Below are 24,058 nucleotides of genomic sequence, written 5' to 3' on the forward strand. Positions count from 1 at the left end.
AGACCGAATCATAGGAATTGCTGATGCTTAAACTTTTGACACACAAAAAAAGCAACTTCATGTGACTCACTCTAATGTATTCTTTGATCACATTAAAATTCCTTGGAATTTTATTTAATTAATTTAATTAATCCAGGGGGGCTGGAGTGATAGTGCAGTGAGTAGGACACTTGCCTTGCACGCAGGGGCCCAGGTTCAATCTCTAGCATCCCATACGGTTCCCGCCTTTCTCTGACACTCCCTTCCTGCAACCCCCTCATTGTCCTGAGCCAGCCAAGAGTGATTCCTGAACACAGAGTCAGGAGTAAGCCCTGAGCACTGCCAGCTATGGGCCCTAAACAAAACAAAACAAAACAAAACAAAACAAACAAAAAAATCCAAAAATTCCTTGAAAAGAAATTTGAGATTTTCAAAAAATCATATATTAATACAACCATTCATAAATCTGAAAAATATCTACATCACTAGAAAACTGAATCATTGCTAGATTCTACCAAAAAATTTTTTTTAAAAATGTGGTACATCAAAGAAAACTACAAAACGCTACTTCAGGAAATAAAAGAAGACATGAGGAAATGGAAAGATATCCCCTGCTCATGGGTCGGGAGACTTAACATTGTCAAAATGGCAATACTACCGAAAGCATTGTATAAATTCAATGCAATCCCTATAAGGATACCCATGACATTCTTCAAAGAAATGGAGCAAACACTCCTGAAATTTATATGGAACAATAAGCCCCCACGAATAGCTAAAGCAATTCTTGGGAAAAAGAAAATGGGAGGAATCAACCTCCCGAACTTCAAACTGTACTACAAAGCAGTAATAATTAAAACAGCATGGTACTGGAACAAAGGCAGAACTGCAGACCAATGGAACAGGGTTGAATACACTGACATCTCCCCTCAATCATATGCTCATCTAATCTTTGATAAAGGTGCAAGTAATGTGAAGTGGAGTAAGGAAAGCCTCTTTAATAAATTGTGTTGGCATCACTGGACGGCTACATGCAAAAAAAATAGGCTCAGAACTCTGCCTAACACCATGTACAAAAGTAAGATCAAAATGGATTAAAGACCTCAACATCAGGCCAGAAACCATAAGGTACATTGAAGATAAAGTTGGCAAAACCCTCCATGACATTGAAGCTAATGGTATCTTCAAAGATGCCACGCCACTGGCCGAGCAAGTGAAAACAGAGATAGATAAATGGGACTATCTTAAACTAAGAAGCTTCTGCACCTCCAAAGAAACAGTGACCAAAATACAAAGACAGTCTACAGAATGGGAAAGGATATTCACTGAATACACATCTGACAAGGGGTTGATATCCAGGATATACAAAATACTGGTTAAACTCCACAAGAAGAAAACATCCAACCCCATCCAAAAATGGGGCAATGAAATGAACAGAAACTTTCTCAAAGAAGAAATCCGAATGGCAAAAAAGCACATGAGAAAATGCTCTACATCATTAATCATCAGGGAGATGCAGATCAAAACCACAATGAGATACCATCTCACACCTCAGAGACTGGCCCACATTCAAAAGAACAAAAGCAACTGATGCTGGCGTGGATGTGGCGAGAAAGGGACACTCCTTCACTGTTGGTGGGAATGTCCACTGGTTCAGCCCTTCTGGAAAACAGTATGGACGATTCTCAAAAAATTAGAAATTGAGCTCCCATTTGACCCAGCAATACCACTCCTGGGAATATATCCCAGAGAGGCAAAAATGTATAGTCGAAGTGACATCTGCACTTGTTTGTTCATTGCAGCACTCTTTACAATAGCCAGAAACTGGAAGAAACCTGAATGCCCAAGAACAGATGACTGGTTAAAGAAACTTTGGTACATCTACACAATGGAGTACTATGTAGCTCTTAGAAAAGATGAAGTCATGAAATTTACATACAAGTGGTACAATATGGAAAGTATCATGCTAAGCGAAATGAGTCAGAAAGAGAGGGATAGACATAGAAAGATTGCATTCATCTGGGGGATATAAAGTAACAAAGTATGAGATTAATACCCAAGAATAGCTGAGATCAGCACCAGGAGGATTACTCCATAACTTAGAGGCCAGCCGGGTATCCTGGGGGAGAGGGCAGTTCGGATAGAGAAGGGAGCACCAAATAAAGGATGTTTGGAGGATCCTCCCAGGAGGGGAGATGCATGTCAAAAGTAGACTATGGACTGAATATGTTTGCCACTCAATGCCTCTTTTGCAGACCACAACACCCAAAAGGACAGAGAGAACACAGGGGATTGCCCTGCCACAGAGACAGGGGGGATGGGGGGATGGGGTGGGAGGGATATTATCCATGGTGGTGGAAAATGGGCACTGGTGGAGGGATGGGTATCTGATCATTGTATAATTGAAACCAAAGCACAAAAAATTGTAAATCTACAACTTTAAAAAAAAATAATAAAATAAAGGGAAAAAAAATGTGGTACATGAGGGCTGGAGCAATAGCACAGTGGGTAGCGCCTTGCACGCAGCCAACCCAGGCTACATTCCCACCAGCATACCATATGGTCCTCTGAGCACTGCCAGGGGTGATTCCTGAGTGCAGAGCCAGGAGTAACTCCTGTGGATTGATGGGCGTGACCCAAAAAGAAAAAAAAATGTGGTACATGTTCTACAGCGCTGCAAACTTTAGCTGGAAAAATGGATTGACATCTCTCTTACACAGTGACCCGTCACGGGCCCTTTTCTCTTTATCAGTGGGTTGAACAAAGCCTGTTCTTTGGCCTGATGAGAATTCAACCTGCTCTTGTGTCAGCCAAAGGTCATTCCACCACGTTAATGCCTTCACTGATGAAGTACCTTCTGCTAAAAGCAGGGACTTAAGACAGATGTGCAGGACACAAAATAGCCTGCAGTACCCTGTGAACTGAAGACATCATGGCTGAGAGTAGCCTGGGGATCACTTAAGACACTGGCCCAAACCAGAGGCTCCATGAAGGTCTCTTTCATCCCAGTCACATCTGAGGGTTTGGGGTACAAGAGTACTACTAGGAGTCAATTTTATTTCCCGCTTCAGAAAATCCAAAGTCATTTTTATTTCAAAATTTCCTTAAGTTAGCACCTGAGGTACTCAAACACATATTTGTGTAAAAAGGACTGAGGTAAGGAAGGAAGGAGAGAAGCTGGCTGCTTGTCTATTAATGAAGATTTGATATATTCCCTAGTCCAGATAAATTCAGTTCATCAGCAAATTTCTGGAGTGAAGGAGTATTTCCTTTTTACCAGCAAATGCTACTTTGATATTTAGCCTATGTCAAGGACTGTGCCAGGCACAGAGTTTTTACAATTCATGTAAAATACATCTCTAGAAGGTACTAAGCAACTCACAAGGGGTATATAAGTCAACCTGGGAGGATCAGGCAAGGCTTTCTGGAGGAAGGAGTACCCAGATTAAAGCCGGAGTGCACATGACGAGGGAAATTGCTTGGGTCTGAGCAAAAGTCTCTGCTTGAAGGCCCTTGAGAGGGGAGAAGGCAGAGCACATCACAGGAACAAAAGAAACCCTGCATGGAGCCTCATTCCAAAAGAGGGAAAATGAAGTTTTGAGCAAAGTGAGGCTGCTCAGACCAGGAAGGGGAGCCACCAAGGCCTGTTAAACACATCTGGCTATGCGACGGATTCTCAAGGCTTTGCAGCAGGAAGCTGACACGGCTGGATAGGAATTCTAGAAATGACCACTTTGAACTACAAAACAGAAGAGTGTGAGGGGTAAGATAAAAATGGGGAGAAATGAGGGCAGGGGGCTTTGGAGGCAGAAACATGGTTTTAGAGAAGTATTACTTGCTCCCAGAATCACTAAAGAGGATAACGATTCTACCTGAATTTTTAATCATTAGCCCCCAAAAGAGGGCTGAAAAAACATAGAAAGTTAGAAGGCGAGAAATGTTTGCCACAGCAGCCATTCACAACAGCAGCTGCAGAGAGCAGAGCCTTATTCCGGGGAGGGTGTGGGTCACAGGAGAAGAATTCTGACAGCGCAGGGGTAGTGCGGTGGGGACCTGAAGATGTCTTTGCTTTAGTCTGAAGGAGGGACAGACTGAGCGTTCCAGATTGAGTCAAGGATGATACCTTGGTTTCTGGATTGAAGCAACAGGAAGGTCCATCACAGAAGAGGGAACCAAAGATTTGTGGCTGGGGAAAATGCAAGAGTTCAGATGTCAGAAGTCAGAGATGCGTGTGGGACAGCCAAGCAGCTGGGGCCAGGGATCTAACAGAAGTAAAATTCTAGATAGGCTTATGGTTGGTTATCTGGGAAGAGAATTCAAGTCAGACCGGAAGAAGAGCCTGATGCAACCCCAAGGAAGACAGGAGGAAACGAAGGAGAATCAACCAACAAAGGGGGCTGGAGGGAGGCAGTGGGGCTGGTATCATAGTATAGCAGGGAGGGTGTTTGCCTTGCACGTGGTCAACCTGGGTTCAAGGCCTGGCATCCCATATAGTCTCTCAAGCAATACCGGGAATGAGTCCCGAATGTAGAGTCAGGTGTAACCCTTGAGCTGAATATCACTGGGTGTGCCTCCCCCTCAAAAAAAAAAAAAGTAATTTCAGGGAGAAAAGGAAGCCGAACTCATCAGTGTTATATACTGCTAAGGGGCTGGGACATTTTGATGATTAGAAATTGGTATGCATTTGGTGTCTGTCATTGTTCCTGGCTTACAGCTCATCTAGTTCTTGGCATTTTCTGATCCACAAGAGCAATGGAAGCATCTTTATTTTTATATTTTTGGTCATAATATTGTTGAGTTTACAGTTTCAGAGCTGTAAAGGCGAAATGGTTACTAGGTATCCTTAATTAGTCCCTTTTCACCCTGCTGGGTATATGTGGATTGAGGTGACATCTGTATAGCACATAAGGACACAGGCTGGTTCTTTCGGGCAACAAACCAGGAAAAGAGTGGAAAGAGGCAGGAGGACGGGCCAATCAATGGTTTAACCAATCAGGTCTGTGGAACTAAGCTACCATATAAACCCAAAAGGGCAGGGCTAAGCGTTTCATAGAGGTGCTGGGACAGTGACACTCCTGGAAGGGCATGGACGCTCAGAGCCCTTTCCCTTGCATCTTTTCTATCTGGATGGTCCTGAGTTATATCATTCATGACAAACTGACAATCCAGTAATGTTGCTCTAAATTTCTCTGAATTCCATGAGGTGTTCTAACAAACCAATCAACCCAAAGTGATGAGGGAAAGAAGATGTGGGACTCTGACTACCTTAGGAGCCAGTTGGTGAGAAGCACAGCTGAGAGGGAAAGTTCTGGAGGATTTTCAGCTTGTGGTACTGGATGCTGTTTTGCAGTAAAGAATATTAGCACTGAGCCCAGTAGGAGCACAGCAAATTAGATGGGAAAAGTTGTGTAGAAGTCCACAAAGTTCAATGGGTGGAAACAATAACACAGAAGTCTCAACTAGCAACAAACAAATCAGTAAATCCTCAGAGAATAACTTGAGCAATACCACTGTGAGATATAACAATTTTCACAAATTTTCTTTAACTGAACCATGATTTTTGTTTGTTTTAGTTCTGGAGGCCACACTTGACAATGCTCAGGACTTATTCCTGGTTCTGTGCTCAGGGATCATCCCTGGTGGGGCCAGGGGGAGATATATGTGGTACAAGGGATGGAATGCAGGTCAGCTGAGTGCAAAGCAAGAACACCGTACCCATTATACTTTCACTCTGGCCCCTAACTGAACTATTTTTTGATAATTCTATTTTTGTTGTTGCTTCAAGCGTGTCATTTTGTTGTAAGAGTGTCAGAATTGATTTGAGTTGTGGGACGGCAGGTAGTTGACCCCGAATTGCTGGAAAAATGGTATGGGAGATGGGGAAGAAGAAAACAATGCTCCTCTCCTTAAACTCCTAACCCGCCCTCCCTGCCCCACCCCTACATATCTGAATTGGATGAAGAACTGTTTGTTGGTATCAGAATCACTTTAGGATTCAAACAAGGTAAGAACTGAGAACTAAGCTGATGTGACCTTTTAGTGGCATGTGACCTGGCACCGTTATGTTGAACATAGAGCTGGGACTCCTGGCCAAGTGATTTAGAAGGATGGACAGATGGAAGGAAGGTAGGAAGGGAAGGAGGGAGTGGGAGGGAGGGAGGAGGAGGAGGGGAGGGGGGAAAAGAGAGAGGGGAGGGAGGGACGGAGGACAGGCAGGCCTGGGGGCATGGAACCACAAAGGGAAGGGATGAAAAGAAATCAAGAGGAGTAAAGATGGGAAGGAACCAAACCAAACATCCCACCTGCATTTAATAAAGAAAACACACAGCATCACTGGTAGATTTTGAAAGGATAAACGTGTTATTAGAGTTATGAAAATTAAATGAGATAATCAGCTTTTAAAATAAAATCAGCAATACTCTATACCAGCACTAACCAGAAAACATGGAAAAGTCCTGTTCTTAATAGTAAAAAAGGCACCATTTACTGGGCATACAAGCATTTAGGAAATAAAGAACAAGAAGGACTTCCATGGAGATAATCTTAAGTGGTTAAAAGAAGACTGGCCTTTAAAGTAAGATCAGAGTAAGTGAGACAGTGTCTGCATTGAAAAAAAAAAAAGTTGATGATTGTAAGGATTGTTAGGTTTTCCCTAACCTATAAATTGAATGCAATGCCAGCAATAGTTTTGTTAAAATTATCATTGCTCAGAAACTCAAACTTACTCCAAATGCATCTGAAATAATAATGATCACAAATAACAAAGTGATAAAGAAGGGAACTTGCTCTGTGAGATAACAGCATGGTACCGGTATCTTTAGAAAGAGAGCGACAGGAAACAACAGAATTCTGGGACAGATCCAAGTAAACATAAGAACCTACCATATAATTAAAATTGCTCCCATCAATTAAGAGGGAAAGTAAAAACCAGGAGAGGAAAACAAGCTCCTTTATAACTTAGAGAGGAAATGGATTCTCACCTAATACAAACAGAAGTACTTCTTTATAGGTGAATCTTAGAAGGATTAAATATGATAATGCACATGACAATAGAATATAAAGTAGGGAAATATACTTTATATGTGTTTTGGGGCCCATACCCAGCAGTGCTCTGTGCTCAGGGATGACTCCTGGCACTGCCAGAATGGAACCAGGGTTGGCTGGCAAAGGCAAGCGTCTTAGCCCTCTGTACTCTCCAGCACAGAAAATATGGCTGTAATTTATGGAAGAAAGAAAAAGTTCTGAAGTGAAATAAGTAAAACTGCAGTACATAGGGCTTCAATGTATAGTATATAAGATACAATACAATTTTAGAAGTCTCCTTTGTTGTGAAAACCATCGTAAGAATTTCCCAAATTAAAGAATTTCCCAAATTAAAGACAGATAATAGTTGAAGAAATTATTATTTAAGATTATTTAGACATATAAGATTTATGAACATGGGGTAAATATAATGGGTGGCCTTATTTTTACATTTAAATTTTTTTGTTTGTTTTGGGGTCACACCCAGTAATGCTCAGGGATTACTCCTAGCTCTGCCCTCAGGAACCACTCCAGGCAGTGATCCGGGGACCATATTGGATGCCAGAGATCAAACTCAGGTGAATCATATTCAAGGCAAACATCCTATTCACTGTACTATCTCTCTGGCCCTATTTTTTACATTTTTAAACATTACAGTATTAGTTGAGTACCATGATTTATTTTTGATCCATTAATGTCACATTTTAGTTATTCATAGACGTTCATAGTCCATATTAAGCCCCCAGACCCTTAAGGGTAAAGCTAACTATTGTGAGAGCCATGAATTATAATTTGTTTTTTTTTTTTTGGTACTTGCAATGTTCAAATTAAAAAACTAGTAATACTCCACTTAAAATTAGTACTGTATCACATAGTCTAAGTAAATGGACTATAAGGAACAGAATTTAAAAATCCGGATTTTGGAAAACTTTATCAACTATGTCTATTATAGGTTATGAGTACTATGTCTATTATAGGTTATGAGTTCAATAAAATTAAAATAATACATAACACAAATGTCAACTTCCATAAGAGAGAAAATGGGTACCTTTGAATTCAAATAAACCACAAAGGGTCTAAAGGAAAAAAAAAAAAGCTAGCAATTCTTTTGAAATTAAATGTCTAGAAATCAGACTTGAGTTTAACAGTTGGAGAAAACCCAAATTTAGTGCTTAATGGGCTAAATCTTAGACTACAGAAATAGGTACAATATTCCTAACCCCCAAATGAAGTAAATTTACTAAAATAAAAATGTTTTCGTTTCCAACTCTTTTTTTAGTCATCCTACTTCGAAATTAAGCAGTTGGTAAACCTGCTTAAATTAAAAAAAAATCATATACCCTTTGCCCCAAACACAAAGAAAATTCTGTAGTTCCTGTATATTAAAAAAAAGAAAAACCTATAAAACCACCACTAAGTGGTGTGATGTAGTAATCCATCGGTATTCTAAATGTATTAGGATTAATAAGATATACCTTGAACAACAACCTGGCTGCCTGGGACAAAGAACTGCTGTGTGCCATCAGCTGACTGTGCTGCGTACTGTACAATTGTAGCACCTGGTGGAGGAGCTCCTGAATTTGTCATTGTTAAAGCCTGTAGTCCCTGAACACCATCAGATCCTGGGTTAGAAATCTGGATTGTTCCACCTTGGGCTATAGCAACTTAACAGAAAAAGAAAAGAAATATTAGAGCATTTCAAGATTCACATTTCTTAATCCCATACTGGAAGAAGCTAGCTGAGTCTATTTTATTACCATTGCTTCTCACTCTCAAGTTACCCTCTTTTCTCTAGGCTGAAATGATAAGGACCATTAGCTCCTCCTTCATGGCACAAGGTCTGGAAAAGCTCATGAACACTTGAAAGTATTTCCTGTTCTGAATTGTTTGAAATACACAGAATCCATGGTTTTTTTCTATTTCATGTTGTATATTCCACTAAGTTGTTTCAGATAAAGATGGAAAGGTCTAATGTCTTGATTTTTTTCCTCCTTTTTTTCCCAGATAGTTTAAACACAAAAAGCTTCTGTTTATTATAACTCAACAGTCTTTTAGCATTTAAGAAATTCCACTAAAGAGCCAGGGAAATAGATAGGGACCAGGGACACATGCCTTTTTTTTTTTCCTTTTTGTGTCACACCTGGCAATGCACAGGGGTTACTCCTGGCTTTGCACTCAGGAATTACCCCTGGCAGTGCTTGCGGGACCAAATGGGATGCTGGGAATCGAACCTGGATCACCCATGTGCAAGGCAAACGCCCTACCCACTGTACTATGGCTCCAGCCCGGACGCATGCTTTTCATGCGCTAGGACCTAAGTTCGATCCTCAGTACTTGCACAGTGCATCCCTGCTCCCCACCTCACCACCACACACACATCAGTACCACTGGGTATGGCAGTGACAACAGCATTCCAGTGCCCTGTGATGGCAACCAAACACTGAACCCTCAAGTGATCAGGAGGTCAAGTGTCACAGGGGGAAAATCCCTGGGTTCCCTGAGTACTACCGGGGAGACATGACCCCAAATTTTAAAAATTCTACTGAGCATCACAATTAAAATGAATATCAACTTTTAGGTAACACCTTTCCTACTATATCGTGGTGGGGGAAAGGAAACAACTTTAATCATATGTGTCCATATGTAGCACTGTCCATCAGTTGTCATGATTTGCTCGAACAGGCCCAGTAATGTCTCCATCGTGAGACTTGTTGTTACTATGTTTGGCATATCGAATACGTCACTTCACAGGTAGCTTGCCAGGCTTTGCCATGTGGACGAGATATTCTCGGTAGCTTGCCGGGCCCTCCAAGAGGGGTGGAGGAATCAAACCCACGTTGGCTGGGCCGGCCACGTGCAAGGCAAATGCCCTACCACTGTGCTATATGTTATATAAAATATTTTAACTATACATACCCTCTATTTTGGGAGACCCCACCCCAAATTTTAAAAATTCTACTGAGCAGCAAAATTGCAATGAATATCAACTTTTATCTAAGTCCTTTTCTACTATATGGGGGTGGGGTAGGGAGGGGGGGGAAGAAAACAGCTTTAATCATATGTGTTTATATATATTATACAAAATATTTTAACTATATCCTATATTTTGGGAGACTCCAGCCCAAATTTTAAAAATTCTATTGAGCATCACAATTGCAATGAATATCAACTTTCATCTAACTCCTTTTCTACTATATCATGGGGGCAGGAGGGAGAAAATAGCTTTAATCATATGTCTATATATATTTTATAAAATATTTTAACTATATATACCCTCTATTTTGGTCTTCACAACTCAAAACTGTTATCTTTTCCATTTTGAACATATCAGGAGAATCCTGAAATGTGAAGCAGGAAACTCCAGACTGGAATGGACGGTAAAAGCAGACGAGCTGCAGTGGTTTCCCTCCTCTCAAGTGTGTGGAAGAACTGTAGCTAATAGTAACACACAGGAGGTAGGTACCTTTACAGTACTGAGACCTGTCAGACATCTTTAAAAGTTAACACATTAACCGCAAGTTTCAAAAGAATAACTGATCCAAATGTTGTCTTAAAATTTTCCCTGATAAGACAAGTATTGTTTAAAATCTCTGAGAGGTCTGTACACTTGAACATATATATCACAACTGCATGTTTTAAACATCAAGGTGTTTTAAATGGAACATCACTTAAAACCCCAGTGAAAGCATTGGTGATTTAAACAAATTACTTATAGACTTTACAATGAAGGACACAACATCTATACATGAAAGTAAATGTCTTTCAGAAGTCTTATAGTTGTGTCAGAGAATACTCTGAATAGTTCTGAGTCATTTCCAAATATTTTTAAGTGTATCTAAGCAAAGAACCGTGCCTAAATGGTGATAAACCTGTGAAAAACAACAACAACAACAACAACAACACATCTTTGACCTCAGCCACTAGTACCTAGCACAGAAAAAGGCCTTAACATTTAAAAAGATATTTCAACATAGATACTCTGTTTTGGTTCACTGACAGGCAGGCTACTATTAGATAGACAGAAATGGAAACTTCGTTACAGAGTCAATAGCACTGAGGTTGAGAAACCTTGATGTAATAATATCACACTATTTATCCAGTTCATCTAGAGCATTCTACCCTGCACACCATTTAAAAACAAGATTTCACTATGACTGGTTCAAGGCTTAGAGGAGGTCTGGATTCATCCCTGACAGCAAGAAGGTTAGGTAGAGACTGGTCTACCTTCTTAAAAGTACAATAACAAGAATTTTTCCTTTTGGCCAGAACAATAGTACAGCAGGTAAGGGTGCTTGTCTTGCATGAAGCCAACCCGGATTCAATCACCAGTACCCCAAGCCAAACAGAAATGATCCTGAGCATAGAACTGGGATAAATAAACCTGGCACTGCCAGGTTTGATCCCCAAACCAAAATAAGTAAGTAAATAAATAAAAGAAATATTCCTTTTGTCTACCTTCATGGCTGGGTAGGGATAAATTTCACATTATAACAAATTTGAACGTGCATTTGAAAATAATAATTAGTTTAATGATTTAGAAATCGCATTTTAGAAATAACAGGCATATGCAGTTATCATTACAGCATGTAAGCACAAAACCTAGCATATAGCCATCACTCGATAATGTCTGTTAGACAATCTCAGCCACTTATGCATGTAGAAGAGTTAAACGAAGGAAATATGGCTTCAAATTCTAGTGCCAATTGAACTTCATTGTCAATAACAACCATCAAGCTTTCGTACTAGTTAAAAAACCTTAGTAGCTTCTCCCAAGGGAAGAAGTCTAAAATAGTGGCAGATAACAAGTTCCTTTTTCTTTATTTTCATACTTTCTTTTTACTTTTTTCCATTCCCTCCTCCAGAATTTATCTCACAGTGTTTGCTGATCTATCAAAATGTCTATGCTTTCATGCTATGAAAAGTGGATATATGAAATATTTGTTTCTCTCATTTTATTTTCTGATCAATCGTTATGTGCAAACCAAAGATACAAACACACACACACACACACACACACACACACACACACACAGGCTGTCCACTGTCTCTGAAGGAAACAATTCTTACTGCTAAGTCTTGTTTTTAGTCTAGCTTTTCTCTTCTTGCAACAAAGGTGTTCTTGATTTTGGCATTATCAAATGACATAGGCTATTCTCAATAAAAATGCTACATCTCACTTGACAATGAACAAAATTTTCCAATGCTTCAGAATAGGCTTTGGGTTGTACATGTTTGTATATTCCAAAGATTAGAGGACGAAATTTTAAATTAATAAACATTCAAGGATAACGCATGTTTCATTAAATACACATCATGATAAATTACAATGGCAGGAGAAAATAAGATGAAATTATGAGTTGTCACATCTTTTATTCCTTAGCCAATTTCAAAAAAAGAATGAAAATCATCTAACAAATACAGAAGTAGAAAAAAATATTTTTCCTCCCTACTTCTCCGCAAACCATTCTATTTGAATGTGCATTTGAAAATAATAGGGTAGGAGTTATTTTGGGGGGTAGGAGTTATTTTAAGATGAATTCCAGTCATCAAATCTGGCTACTCATTTTATATTTTAAAAACCTTTAAAGTAAAAATTTAAAAAATTATACTTTCTTTTGAGGGCTTCCAAGCAGTGATCAGAGCACTGTGTGTTGGGGTAGGGACACTCCCCCCATCCAGCTCTGTGGGCTGGATGGTTCAATGCTTGAGCCCCAGCAGTGCTGGAAGTTACAGGGCCTTCTGGGTGGTAATCAAAAGAGAGCCCAGCAAGGTACTCAGAGTATCCCGTTTGCACACAGCAGAGCCTGGCAAGCTCTCTGTGGCATATTCGATATGCCAAAAACAGTAACAAGTTTCACAATGGAGACATTACCAGTGCCTGCTCAAGCAATTAAAAAAACAATGGGGTGGGGCTCTGGGTGTGCTCCTGGCTCTGCATCAGGGATCATTCCTGGTGGGGATTGGGGACCACATGAGGTGCCAGGGATCTAACTGGGGCCTGCAGTCACGCACCCTATCCACTATACTACCTTTCTGGCCCTTATTAATTTTACTTTGAAGATTTAGGCTTGATTAATGCATTCTTGGACTGAAGCATGTAACCGGGTATAAAAGTACTTCCTATGGCTTCTTTTACTACTGACAATGAAAAGTCCACACTGGTCTCTGTGTTCATAATACTCAAAACAGAAGTAAAAGTATTTTATTATTTTAGATATGATATCAAGTTTACTCTTTCAACTATTTCTCAATAACATCAGTTTCATGAAGTAGTCCACATTGTATTTAAATTGCAGAACTAGACTACATAATCTACTAAGTGCTACTTGACTATCCATCATGTTATTGTTAACAATAGCAGTGGGTAGAGGTTCTGCTACTCTCCTACTTACTCAGGGAGGTACCCTAATTTACCCCCACCAAAGCTTCATTTTAGCTACATCTCACAATCAAGCAGGTCACTGTTCACTAGTTGAATGATGGATACCCTGACCTAACGTTAATAAATGTAATTAACGTTTATCTAAATGTAATTCATTTACTAAGTATTTTATGCTTAATTAGCTTTAAAGGTTATATAAATGTTTTATATATATTTTTATATAGTTGTGGTTTTTAATTTCAAATTAGTATTAACTCAAGAATAGCTTTCCCCCTTCCTAACTTAACCATATACAGGTATCCAGGATGATTAGAGCATTAACTAGTCTAGGCAATAAGTTGTAAAAACAATTCCTAGGCATGCAAAATTGTGTTTTAAAGTGCAATTTATTTAAATTAAGTTTTTATCTGATTTCTTTTCTCCTTCTAAATCTTAAACCTATATATGTACTAATTCAAATATACAAATATGTAAATATTTAAGTACAATTGTAAAACATCTTTATTTCAACTAGTAACAAAAGATTCATAACAAAATTTTATTGTATTAACTCAAAACAGCAGACTTTATTCCACATGATTCCTCTGAAATAAATTTAAAAGGTGAACACAAAAGAGAATTTGTGAGTTCCTCTGCCTTAAAGGCCAAGAGGTGCACAGAGCAGAAGAAAGACTAAAATAAGCCTCAATCTCATGCTGTAACAAAAATAGCAACACCAAGGTTAAAAGCCAGATTCAGACTAAATAGGCATCTTCTATGGTTGCTTTGAAAGTTACCTTGGGAAATGCAAGCAATGTTACTCTGAAGATTACAAACACAAGTGCATTATTTCAGAATGCATGAGTGTATCATGTGCCAGCTTCTTTTATGAAGAAATGAAGAGGCATTTATTTATGAGTCTCCTGAGAATTCTGAGTTATTTTAGGTAGGTTCACCAAGTTCACATACATCTTTATTTCATCATGGCGCACTCTGGATTGACCCACTTACCTTTGGTGTCTAAGAATTCCAGGAAGGGGTGAGTAAAGAGACAAGAGACAATAAGGGGGATGGGGAGGTGGGGAAGTAAGAATTAAGTCGTGGGTGACAGTCCTTAATTGGCAAGGGACTATATCAGATACAATAAAGTGCAGGACTAAACAAAATAAAACCTTGTCTTTAAAGAAAAATAATCAATTAAGCAACTTCAAATATTTAAATTTCTGTAGTCACTTCACTTCCGTTTGTGAATTCCCCACTTTCCAGTGCACATCTTAAATGCAACCAGTGACATTCTCTGTTAATTCTAAAACTGAGCCCCTCATTGTTCAGAAATATTTTCCTGAGACAGAACAGGTTCTTTTCAACTTGAAAGAACATTAGTTGACTTACAACAGACTTTTCACCAAGATCTGTCCAGTACAGATTTTGCAAATGTAGCTTACTTTCTTAGTGCAACAACAATGAATCCCTGCCTATTTAAAATTGTTCTTTCTATTCCCACGAAGACAATTCTAAGTTCACTTCTTAGCTTTCATAGTAAAAACGATGATAATCAAAGGCAGGGACCTGAGATGTGTCTTGTATGTATGAGAAACAATGGGTTCAAGTCCAGGTACCACAAGTTCCCCCCACCCACTCAGCACCTGGGGGAGTGGCCACCCCCACTACTGACAACAACAGAAAGTCAAAGTCAAAGGTTAAGCTTCTATCAGATGCTAACTCTAACCTTTAAAAGTATAATGTTTGTCTATGAGAAAATCTGAGTATACTTATTTTATTTCAACCCTGGCAACCAAATCTTGTAATTCTTTTTGTTCTAGATTTTAATTCATTGCATCAAATAGAAATAACCTCAAACAAGAGAGATGAAAAGGAAACAGAGTTTTGGGGAAAGTCATTCATGGGTAAAACTTAAAGAATTAAACCCCCCCAAAACAATTTTTTCAAGAAAAGATTATTAAAGAGTCCAAAATTAGGTACACACTTATGCATAGAACAATCTTTCAGGGCTGTGAATATGCCTCGGCCATACAGAACATGCCTAGCATACCTGAGACCTGGTTCAATCCCTGACACTGCAAAATATTTTTATAAAACTCTTGAAATTGCAGTTAAAAAAAAAAGACACTAGTAACTTTTACTATTTCCAGATGCCCAGAAATACCAAAGCACTAATATCTGTTCAGTTATTTCCAGTAAGAAATAGGATAAATGAAAATAGCTCTGTATAGAATATATTTAAGCCCCAATTAAATGTTTAACAATTCACCATAAAACAGTGCCACTAAATTACAAGAAATGCATTTTATTTTGTTGTTGTTGTTGTTGCTGTTTTGTTTTGTTTTCCTTTTTGGGTCATACCCGGCAATGCTCAGGAGTTACTCCTGGCTTTGCACTCAGAAATTACTCCTGGCGGTGCTCAGGGGACCATATGGGATGCTGGGAATCGAACCTCGGGTCGGCTGCGTGCAAGGCAAACACCTTACCCGCTGTGCTATCGTTCCAGCCTCAAGAAATGCATTTTAAACACAGGTAATATAGCCTTTTCGTGAAGCAATACAAAGTACATGGGAATTTTTATCTGGGGACACCCCACATTGTGCAACCTCAATTCACTGAAATAAATGCTCGAATCCTTGTATGGGTCCAAATTAAGATATGTGAGGGACAGAACATGACTATCTTGGCACCCAACAGATAAAAAATTCACTTCAAGCACACACATTTCTAGAACTCAATCAGAATTGGACTCTACTGCCCCATTCCTCAACACCAACACAGACATTAAATGCAGAGACCCTTGCAGCAAGCACCCACTGAGAACCTAAGAAATAAAAGTTTGGGTACTGTAAAGGAAAATGCAGTGACTGTCCATAAAACACTGCCACGATGAGCTGTGTTTCTCTTTCCTTCCAAATCAGCACACACCTTCCCCCACTCCTTATTATCTTTCTTTATCCTTACACTGACATCAGGATTTGATCGTTTCATTTTATTCCCACTGCAAAGACTGAAAATCTTGAGATGCAGAAATCAAGCTGCTTGCTCTGATTCAGTTAGGGAATGACAGAACTTCCAATGTCCACATTCTCTCAAAGCTGTTTTCATTACTTCAAATTTTTAAATAATCCTCTAAACAGAGAACAGACAGTATCCTTTCCCGTTTCCTTCTCTTCCTAAGAAGCTCACGATCCATCAGAGAAATGTTTAAAGTGCTAGCCTCTTGGATCATCGCCCCAATTTTTAAGAAGTCCGATTACTTCAGCAGTATCTCCAACCAGAAAGTGTCCACAGTGCTCTCTGTACATTGCCACCGCTGGCCAGCCTCTCCACACCTTGCCCTGACCTTCTGTGGATGCAGAGCACAAGCTTGCTCCTGTGGCCATGTGCTGCCCTGCCATATATGTACAGTGGACCCAACAAAAAGGCATCAAAATCAGAGAAGTGGAATGACAGTGAAAACTTCGAGGTCTAATATTTGAGACAGAGGGAAGTTTTTTCTTTTCCTAATGTTGACTTTGGCCATAGCCACCAGTGCCAGGTAGTGGCTGTGGACAAACCAGAGAGCAGTTTTGCCAGGTTATCATGGTAGGAGCCATCCAAAACACTGAAATTATCAGCAGAAATTTGATTTACTACTATAAATCCACCACTGCTATAAGAAAACAAAACAACTGGTGCCTCTTACAGGTTGTTCCCGTGTGTTAAAAGAAGACTACAAGCTTCCTTTAAGGGTCAAATCTTAACTCTTGGAATTGTCCTAAATATTACTACTTTTAAAGGAAAATTTAAAAATGTATCTAAAGCCTTAACACTGTATTTCAACAAACACAGTACTTGTATTATACATTTTTCAATAACTAAAGAACATCTTTTCTGTTCCAAAATCTTATCATCCCCCTTTTTCTCTTTTTATTAACCTTCAGTTTTTACTAAAGCACTTTTACGCAACAGATGTTCTTGATTAGGGGGAAAATACTCGTGCTTTAATTGGAGTAAAAAAGCCACAGAATAGCCCATTAAAATGCACAAGACTAAATGTTAATGTTATCCGTTTATTTAAAGCTTTTTTGGTGCTTAAAACTTCAAGTAAAATGATCTGTCCAATTGCTATTTTAAAAAAATAATTTTCCATTCTCTTCTAGGAAAAGCTGTGGCACAAATTAACACAATAGAGAGTAGTAAAAACAATCACATGTAAAACATAATTTAGAAAACACATGTTTTCTTTTAGATTAGTAAATATAAAATGTAATTGTTGATGACAAAAGCCATTAAGAATGAAATACAGACATATCTTAGGTTTGCATGCATCATAGAGACAAGAGAAAACAATAAGTTTTAAACTTTTACTAGACAGGAATATAAACATATAAATGGGAGGAGGAGGAGAAACAATTCCTTTTTTAATCCCCAAATTTTCTTCTAAAGTCAGTAAAACTTTTTTTGTTTTGGTTTACTTTCAAAAGTATAAGACACTGTCAATACTAATCATTCACTTCTTTAGAACTCTCCATTCTCAGTACAGTTTGGGTTAATAAAACTGCATTTTTAAATGGAAAGGTTTGATGCCAAAACCTGAACTGCTTCAATGGGACTAGAGAAGACTTAAGGCTAGCACTATACCATATCGAACTGCTGCATACATACTGTATTGCCCCGTGCTAGTCTGATATATGCTAGTCGGTACTGCCATGGTAGCGATGTTAGGTGGCGTTCCTTCTTCTTCTGATTTTTCTTCTTCAATCTTGGGAACACCAGGCACATCAGAGGAAAGCTCATTCAGTATTTTTCTAAAATACAATTTACATGAATAATTATTTATGGTTTTTTTGTTTGTTTGTTTGGGGGTCACACCTGGTTAGTCCTGGCTCTGTGCTCAGAGATTGTTCCTGAAGAGAGGCCATCTGGATTGCTAGGTACTGAACCTGGGCCAGCCGCATACCTCACCCGCTGTACTGATGAGTTTTAAAACAAAATCAATTGATGTATACTTATTTCCCTTCTTTTTTTTTGTGGGGAAGGTCACAATCTGCCCGACAAATGACCTACTTGCTGTACTATCTTTCCAGCCCCTCCATCCTCCCTCTTTGGGAAAAGTATTGATACAGCTGGAAATTTAATCAACTTACCTATAAGAGGGTCTTCGTGAAAGGATTTCTCTACGTTTATGAGAATCAATTACACCTTCTGATTCTGCACACTCATCTGTCTCTGCAATTGTTGCTACCTGTAACACAAGAGTTTCTGAAATGCATCACAATATAAATCACCTCCTTCATTTTACAAAACAGTGACCAAATCTGCATGCAGCACGAAGCCAGGCTCGGGCTGTGTACCCAGAACAGAACTCCACACCCGCGCTTTATGGGGCACACCACACAACCCGGCTTAAGAAAGGAAATGCCAGACACCAACATTTAAGTTGTAGGGCAAGTTGTGAGTGGAAGAAATGATACAGATAATATATGTTCAAATGAATAGTCAGGTTATTGTTTACTTAAACAAAGGAAATCAAAGAGAGTTTGAATATTAGGAGAGGAATCTCGAGAAGGGACTATAAATAAATATCAGATGCTTTAAGACCTAAAACCCAACCCTGAAAGTACTCTCAAAAATTCAACCAGGAGTGAGGAGTGTTTGGGTGGCAAAGGCAGAAAAAAGAATCTTCTTATCTTTGCCCTATTCACAATACCAAAGCTGACTGAAGCTGAGACTTCAAATTAGATGTTACATAGCTCCGAAGGGGCTGGAGCGATAGCACAGCGGTAGGACGTTTGCCTTGCGCGCAGCCAGCCCAGCAGAGCCGGGTTCAATTCCTCCGTCCTTCTCGGAGAGCCCAGCAAGCTACCGAGAATATCTCGCCCACATGGCAAAGCCTGGCAAGCTACCCGTGACGTATTCGATATGCCAAACACTGTAACAACAAGTCTCAAAATGGAGACATTACTGGACCCGCTCGAGTAAATCGATGAACAACGGGAGGACAGTGCTGCCATAGTTCCGAAGGAAAAGAATATTTAAACAAACAAGCCTTGTGCATTTATTTAGTTAGGATTTACATTTTAAAAGACTGGGGCTCGATAGTAGGAGTCTTCAAGGTTAAAATAAGAAATATCTATTTAAAAGAAAGATCAAGCTTTTAAGTATAATTTCATTTTTTAAGCCAAGTAGACAATAATGATTATGAAACAGCAAACTACATTGATGAATATCTATTACATGACAGCTCCCGATCTACTCAAGTGATTAATCACTCAAGGCCCAGGGCAATTCTGAGTTTGCAAAATTCACCTAAAATTAGTATTACAGAGGTTAAAAAATGTGGTTCAGAGGTAGAATACAAGCCTTGCATATGCAGGGGCTGAGTTCAATCCTTGGCAATACACATATACACACAACTGCATGGGCAGTACCAGAAAGATAACTCAATGGACTGAAGCACACGCTTTGCATTCAGGAAGTCCGGGTTTGATGCTGAGCCCAGCTAAGCATATCTAATGGTTCTGACAAATAATCTCTAACCCCTAATGGTCCTTACCCCTGGCTTATGCACGCAGGGTACATTCCTGGCACATGCAGTAGACCATATGGGGTTCTGGGCATCGAACCTGGACCAGCTGTTTGCAAGTTAAGCATCTGACCCACTTTAGTATCTCTCCTGCCCCTAAGATAATGTTTTTAAAATTCAACAATGCAAGCAGGAATATTTATTATTTCCTAGGCACAGGATATACATGTATTTTCATCCCAACATATATGACCATGCGTGTCTGGATGGGCACTCCACACACAAGCACACTCATCAATATCTAGAACTTATTAGGAAAAATAAACTTCTTGAGTAATATACCACTGCTAAACATTGATGGGTTTGTTTATTATGAGCACCCAGTGATGCTCGGGGCTTACTCCTAGCTCAGCACTAAGGAATTACTCCTGGTGATGCGCAGGGACCCTATGGGATGCCAAGGATTGATCCTAGTTGGCTGCGCACAGGGCAAGTGCCCTTCTGTACCATCTCTCCAGCCCAAATACTGATAAGTTTGATATAAAGCTTACACTCATCTCTCTGATGTGAAGGAGGCTACTATTTCATTTATCTTAGATATGAAAACCGTGATTCAAGCAGGACTAAGTAATCGATGGACCACTCAACAGGGAGGAATCAAAGAGAAGATCCACTGGCCTGGATTCATTAATAAAAAAGCAAAAACAGAAAAAGAAAAACAATCCACTAGCACCTCTTCCAATAATGAAATATTCTCATTAATAAAATATGAAAAATACACTGAATATGAGACACTTCCTTATAAAGACCAGTCAGGGTAAACTCAAGTGGAACTACCCAAACCTCAACAAAAATCCTAAAATCAGAAACACTTAGAACCAAGAGTCAACACAGGAAAAGGGAAAATTTCTCACCCTGGGGAGCAAAACAGGGAGAGGCACCCATGCTGCACACATTCAAACCTTTCTTTCTTCAGAGACTGTGCAACCCTACCCTTATTCATCAATAAACGGTAGGCAAATATCAAATTATGAGCCTACATTTTCCTCAGACACTTCTGCCAATTAGGTTCAAGTAATTTCGACAGTTAAAATACAACAAATGAACCTAAAAAGGAACAGAATTAAGTTCAGTAAAGTATACTCAGCAAAGAAAGGTAAGCTAGGAAATCTTCCATAAGCTAGGAGCTTCCCTTCCTTCTTTTCCCTTTATCTTTCCTTAAATAAATCTTTCCCAGATTTGGGGAAAAAATTTAAAGTATGCTATAAAAATCATTTCTATTGGTAAAAAATGTTTTGGCATCAAGAAATATCAAGGATTTATAATCAGCTTTGATGATAATAAGAAACAAAAGGCGTCACTAGATCATAACCATAATAATGATCACACCAAAAAAATCTAGGTTTAGTTTGAGTGGTATATAATGTCCACATATAATACAAGATAATAACAATATCTTATTACTATGGATTACACATATTGAATTAAAAACAAAATTTCTACCTACTAATCAAAACTGCAATATTGCTACAATTTCTGTATTACTTTAGATTATCAGACATCCCTAAAAAATCTTCAAAATATTTTTAAGCACCATTGGAGAACTCTGCTACATAAATCTAAGTTTCAGCACAGAGCAGAGCAATGATGTGAAGAAGAATTACTCATCTGGCAATTACTCATTCTGCAAATTAAGAGCTGACAACAAAACTGAAACTCTTAAGTCAAATCTAGCCAGGCAGAATGCACTTCAGACAAAAAAGGGAATTCTTCCAAATGTCTAATAAAAAAAGATTTGCAAATGAGATACAAAGGAAAAGATGACAAGTGAATTAGTTGAAAAAAATAAAAATAAAAATTCAAAGACAATTCATCCAGGAAGGCAGCTAACCTGAACAGTTTGTATTTGTGGTGACTGAATAACCGATGGCTGCGGTGTCTGAATTACTCCCTGGACATGTACAGTTTGGCCCGAAGGTAGCTGTACTAGAGTTACAGCTGGGGAGCCTCTTCCGGTGCCTGATCCAGCTACAGAAACCTGCAAAAATGATCAGCATTGAGGATTAAGGCTGGATCTTTTTTTTGTTCACTGTGGTTTATTTTGTTTGTTTGTTCAAATACAATTCAGCACTATGCCTAGCCCATTGTCTCTTTGTTTCCTGCTTCTAAGAAATGACACGCTGGGTAAATGACACGCTGGGTTACTTACCATGAGGAGGTAGTTACTGTCCTGGAACAGTCATTCTCTGATGTGATAGGTATTAAAGAACCCATGCTCCTCACTTTCCGCTCCCATGCTTCGGTGGCTAAGAATATTCCAAGCACAAAGTTCTAAAGCAGTTAAACGACCTCACTGCGACCTCATGACTAATAACAGTGAATCCTTACTTAGGCCAGAATATAAACTTCAGGGAAATGGGAGACAGAACTGAAATGTGGTAAATATTTTTTAATAAGTGAAATGTCTGACATATGATATTTCAGTTATTTCTCCAGATGCAAGCTAATGCTCAGTCCCCATAAAGATGAAAATCATGTTTTTGTCTCTTCCACAATCACAAGAAAAGGCAGAGGCCAAAAAAAATTCCAGGACCTCTCAGACCCAGAAAGTGTGTCTGACCCAGAAAAAGCTCATGCATTGTCCTATCACACTATGCTTTCCCATAACACAAGCACCGAGAGAGACCAGACCATTTAGTTTGCGTGGAGAAGAGAGCATAGCTAGTGCCTAGATCCTCTGAATGTGTTCAACCGAGAGTCCTACCAACAAAGCACAATACTCTTCCTTTTGCAATGAACACTTCCAAGTTTTGTAACTAGTAAATTTCTCAGTCATATTGGCCAGAGTGATCCAGAAGCTTTGCCTTATTTTACTAAATTTCATTACCCATTATGAAACAGTCTCAAAACAGTCACTTTGGAAATGAAATCTGCCACCAGTTTCTATCATGAATGGTAAAAGAACAATAGGGCCTAAAACAAGTTTTTTGGGTTTTCTGGGGCGTGTGTGTGTGTGTGTGCATGTGCGCGCACATGTGAGTGTGCGCACGTGTGCACATGTGTGTGGTTTTGAATCATACAAGGCGGTGCTCAGGGTTTACTCCTGGCTCAGCATTCAGAGATCACTTCTGGAGGGGCTCGTGTGACCACATGCGGTGCTGAGACTCAAAACTGGGTCTGCAGCATGCAAGGCAAGCATCCTACTCACTCTACTATATCACTTTCTCCTCTAAAACTAGTTTTGAAGAAAGCCTCTGTGTGGGATATATCACTTTAAAGAACATAAATGATTTCCAATCTATATATACTAGCAGTTGCAAAGAATTATTATGACAAATAATTATAAAATTTATCTAACCACACCATTCCCCAGCAAGGCAAACTTCCTTGGCAATCCAAAAGTGAGAAGTGTTTTGTCCATGCAAGAGAACTTACAAGTTGAACACTGTTCAAAGGCAGGAGAGTTAGGATACAAAGTAGAATTCATTTAACCCCTAAGAAATAATAGCACACCAAATGGTGTCAAAACTAATCACTCCACTGCATATGTCATAAAGCCAGAAGCATAAAGACAGAGAAGTACAAAACAGATCAATCAGTATAGGCCTGAATTAGTGAAGGCTCTGTTGTATAAGTCATATCTTATGTGAGGCAGCATTTTAATATGAGTCTGAATAACAATTTGACAGAAAAATGAGAAATGGGGACCACCATGCAGTCCTAGGCAAATTCAACATGTTTGTCTGGGAATATTATTGCTTACAGCAGATTTGAGGGCTAAGAGAAAGGTCGGCCCATAATGGAATCAGTAGACTAACAAATGAAAAGTTACAATATAAAAACCAACAAAACAAGCAAAGAAATCAGGAAAAATTATTCTACAAATGCTCTCAGCACAAAAGGCAATTCTGTGAGAATTATTAAAACACAGTATCTCCATATAGCCTAATTACCAAAAGGTATACCATACAACTTATTTCTCAAACGTTTTAGCCTCAGGAGATCTTTATACTGTTTTGTTTTGGAGCTACACCCAGCAATTCTCAGGAATAACTCCTGGATCTGCATTCAGGAATTACTCCTGGTGGTGTTCAGGGGATCATTTGTCCCCCAGGAATTGTACCCACATCTACTGCATATAAGGCAAACCCCTACCCACTGTACTATCGCTCTGGCCCTGACCT

At 39.1% G+C, this 24,058-nt stretch overlaps 1 protein-coding gene across 13 annotated transcripts in view; it reads right to left on the reverse strand.

Moving 5' to 3' along the window:
- CREM (cAMP responsive element modulator) overlaps positions 1-24,058 on the reverse strand; it is an 88,074-nt gene that overhangs the window by 18,776 nt on the left and 45,240 nt on the right. For 4 of the 13 annotated variants that reach the window (XM_056131659.1, XM_056131644.1, XM_056131651.1 and 1 more), the window contains exons 4-5: positions 18,496-18,593; positions 18,014-18,156 (exon numbers count right to left, since the gene is read on the reverse strand). In XM_056131659.1, the coding sequence (XP_055987634.1) occupies positions 18,014-18,156; positions 18,496-18,593 (241 nt within the window). Of the gene's footprint in view, positions 1-8,474; positions 8,664-18,013; positions 18,157-18,495; positions 18,594-21,765; positions 21,913-24,058 lie in introns of all 13 variants that reach the window. The other 9 variants (XM_056131580.1, XM_056131587.1, XM_056131572.1 and 6 more) reach the window with 3 other exon arrangements.

Source organism: Sorex fumeus, unplaced genomic scaffold (assembly GCF_029834395.1).
Source record: "Sorex fumeus unplaced genomic scaffold, SorFum_2.1 ptg000007l, whole genome shotgun sequence".
Lineage (NCBI taxonomy): Eukaryota > Metazoa > Chordata > Mammalia > Eulipotyphla > Soricidae > Sorex > Sorex fumeus.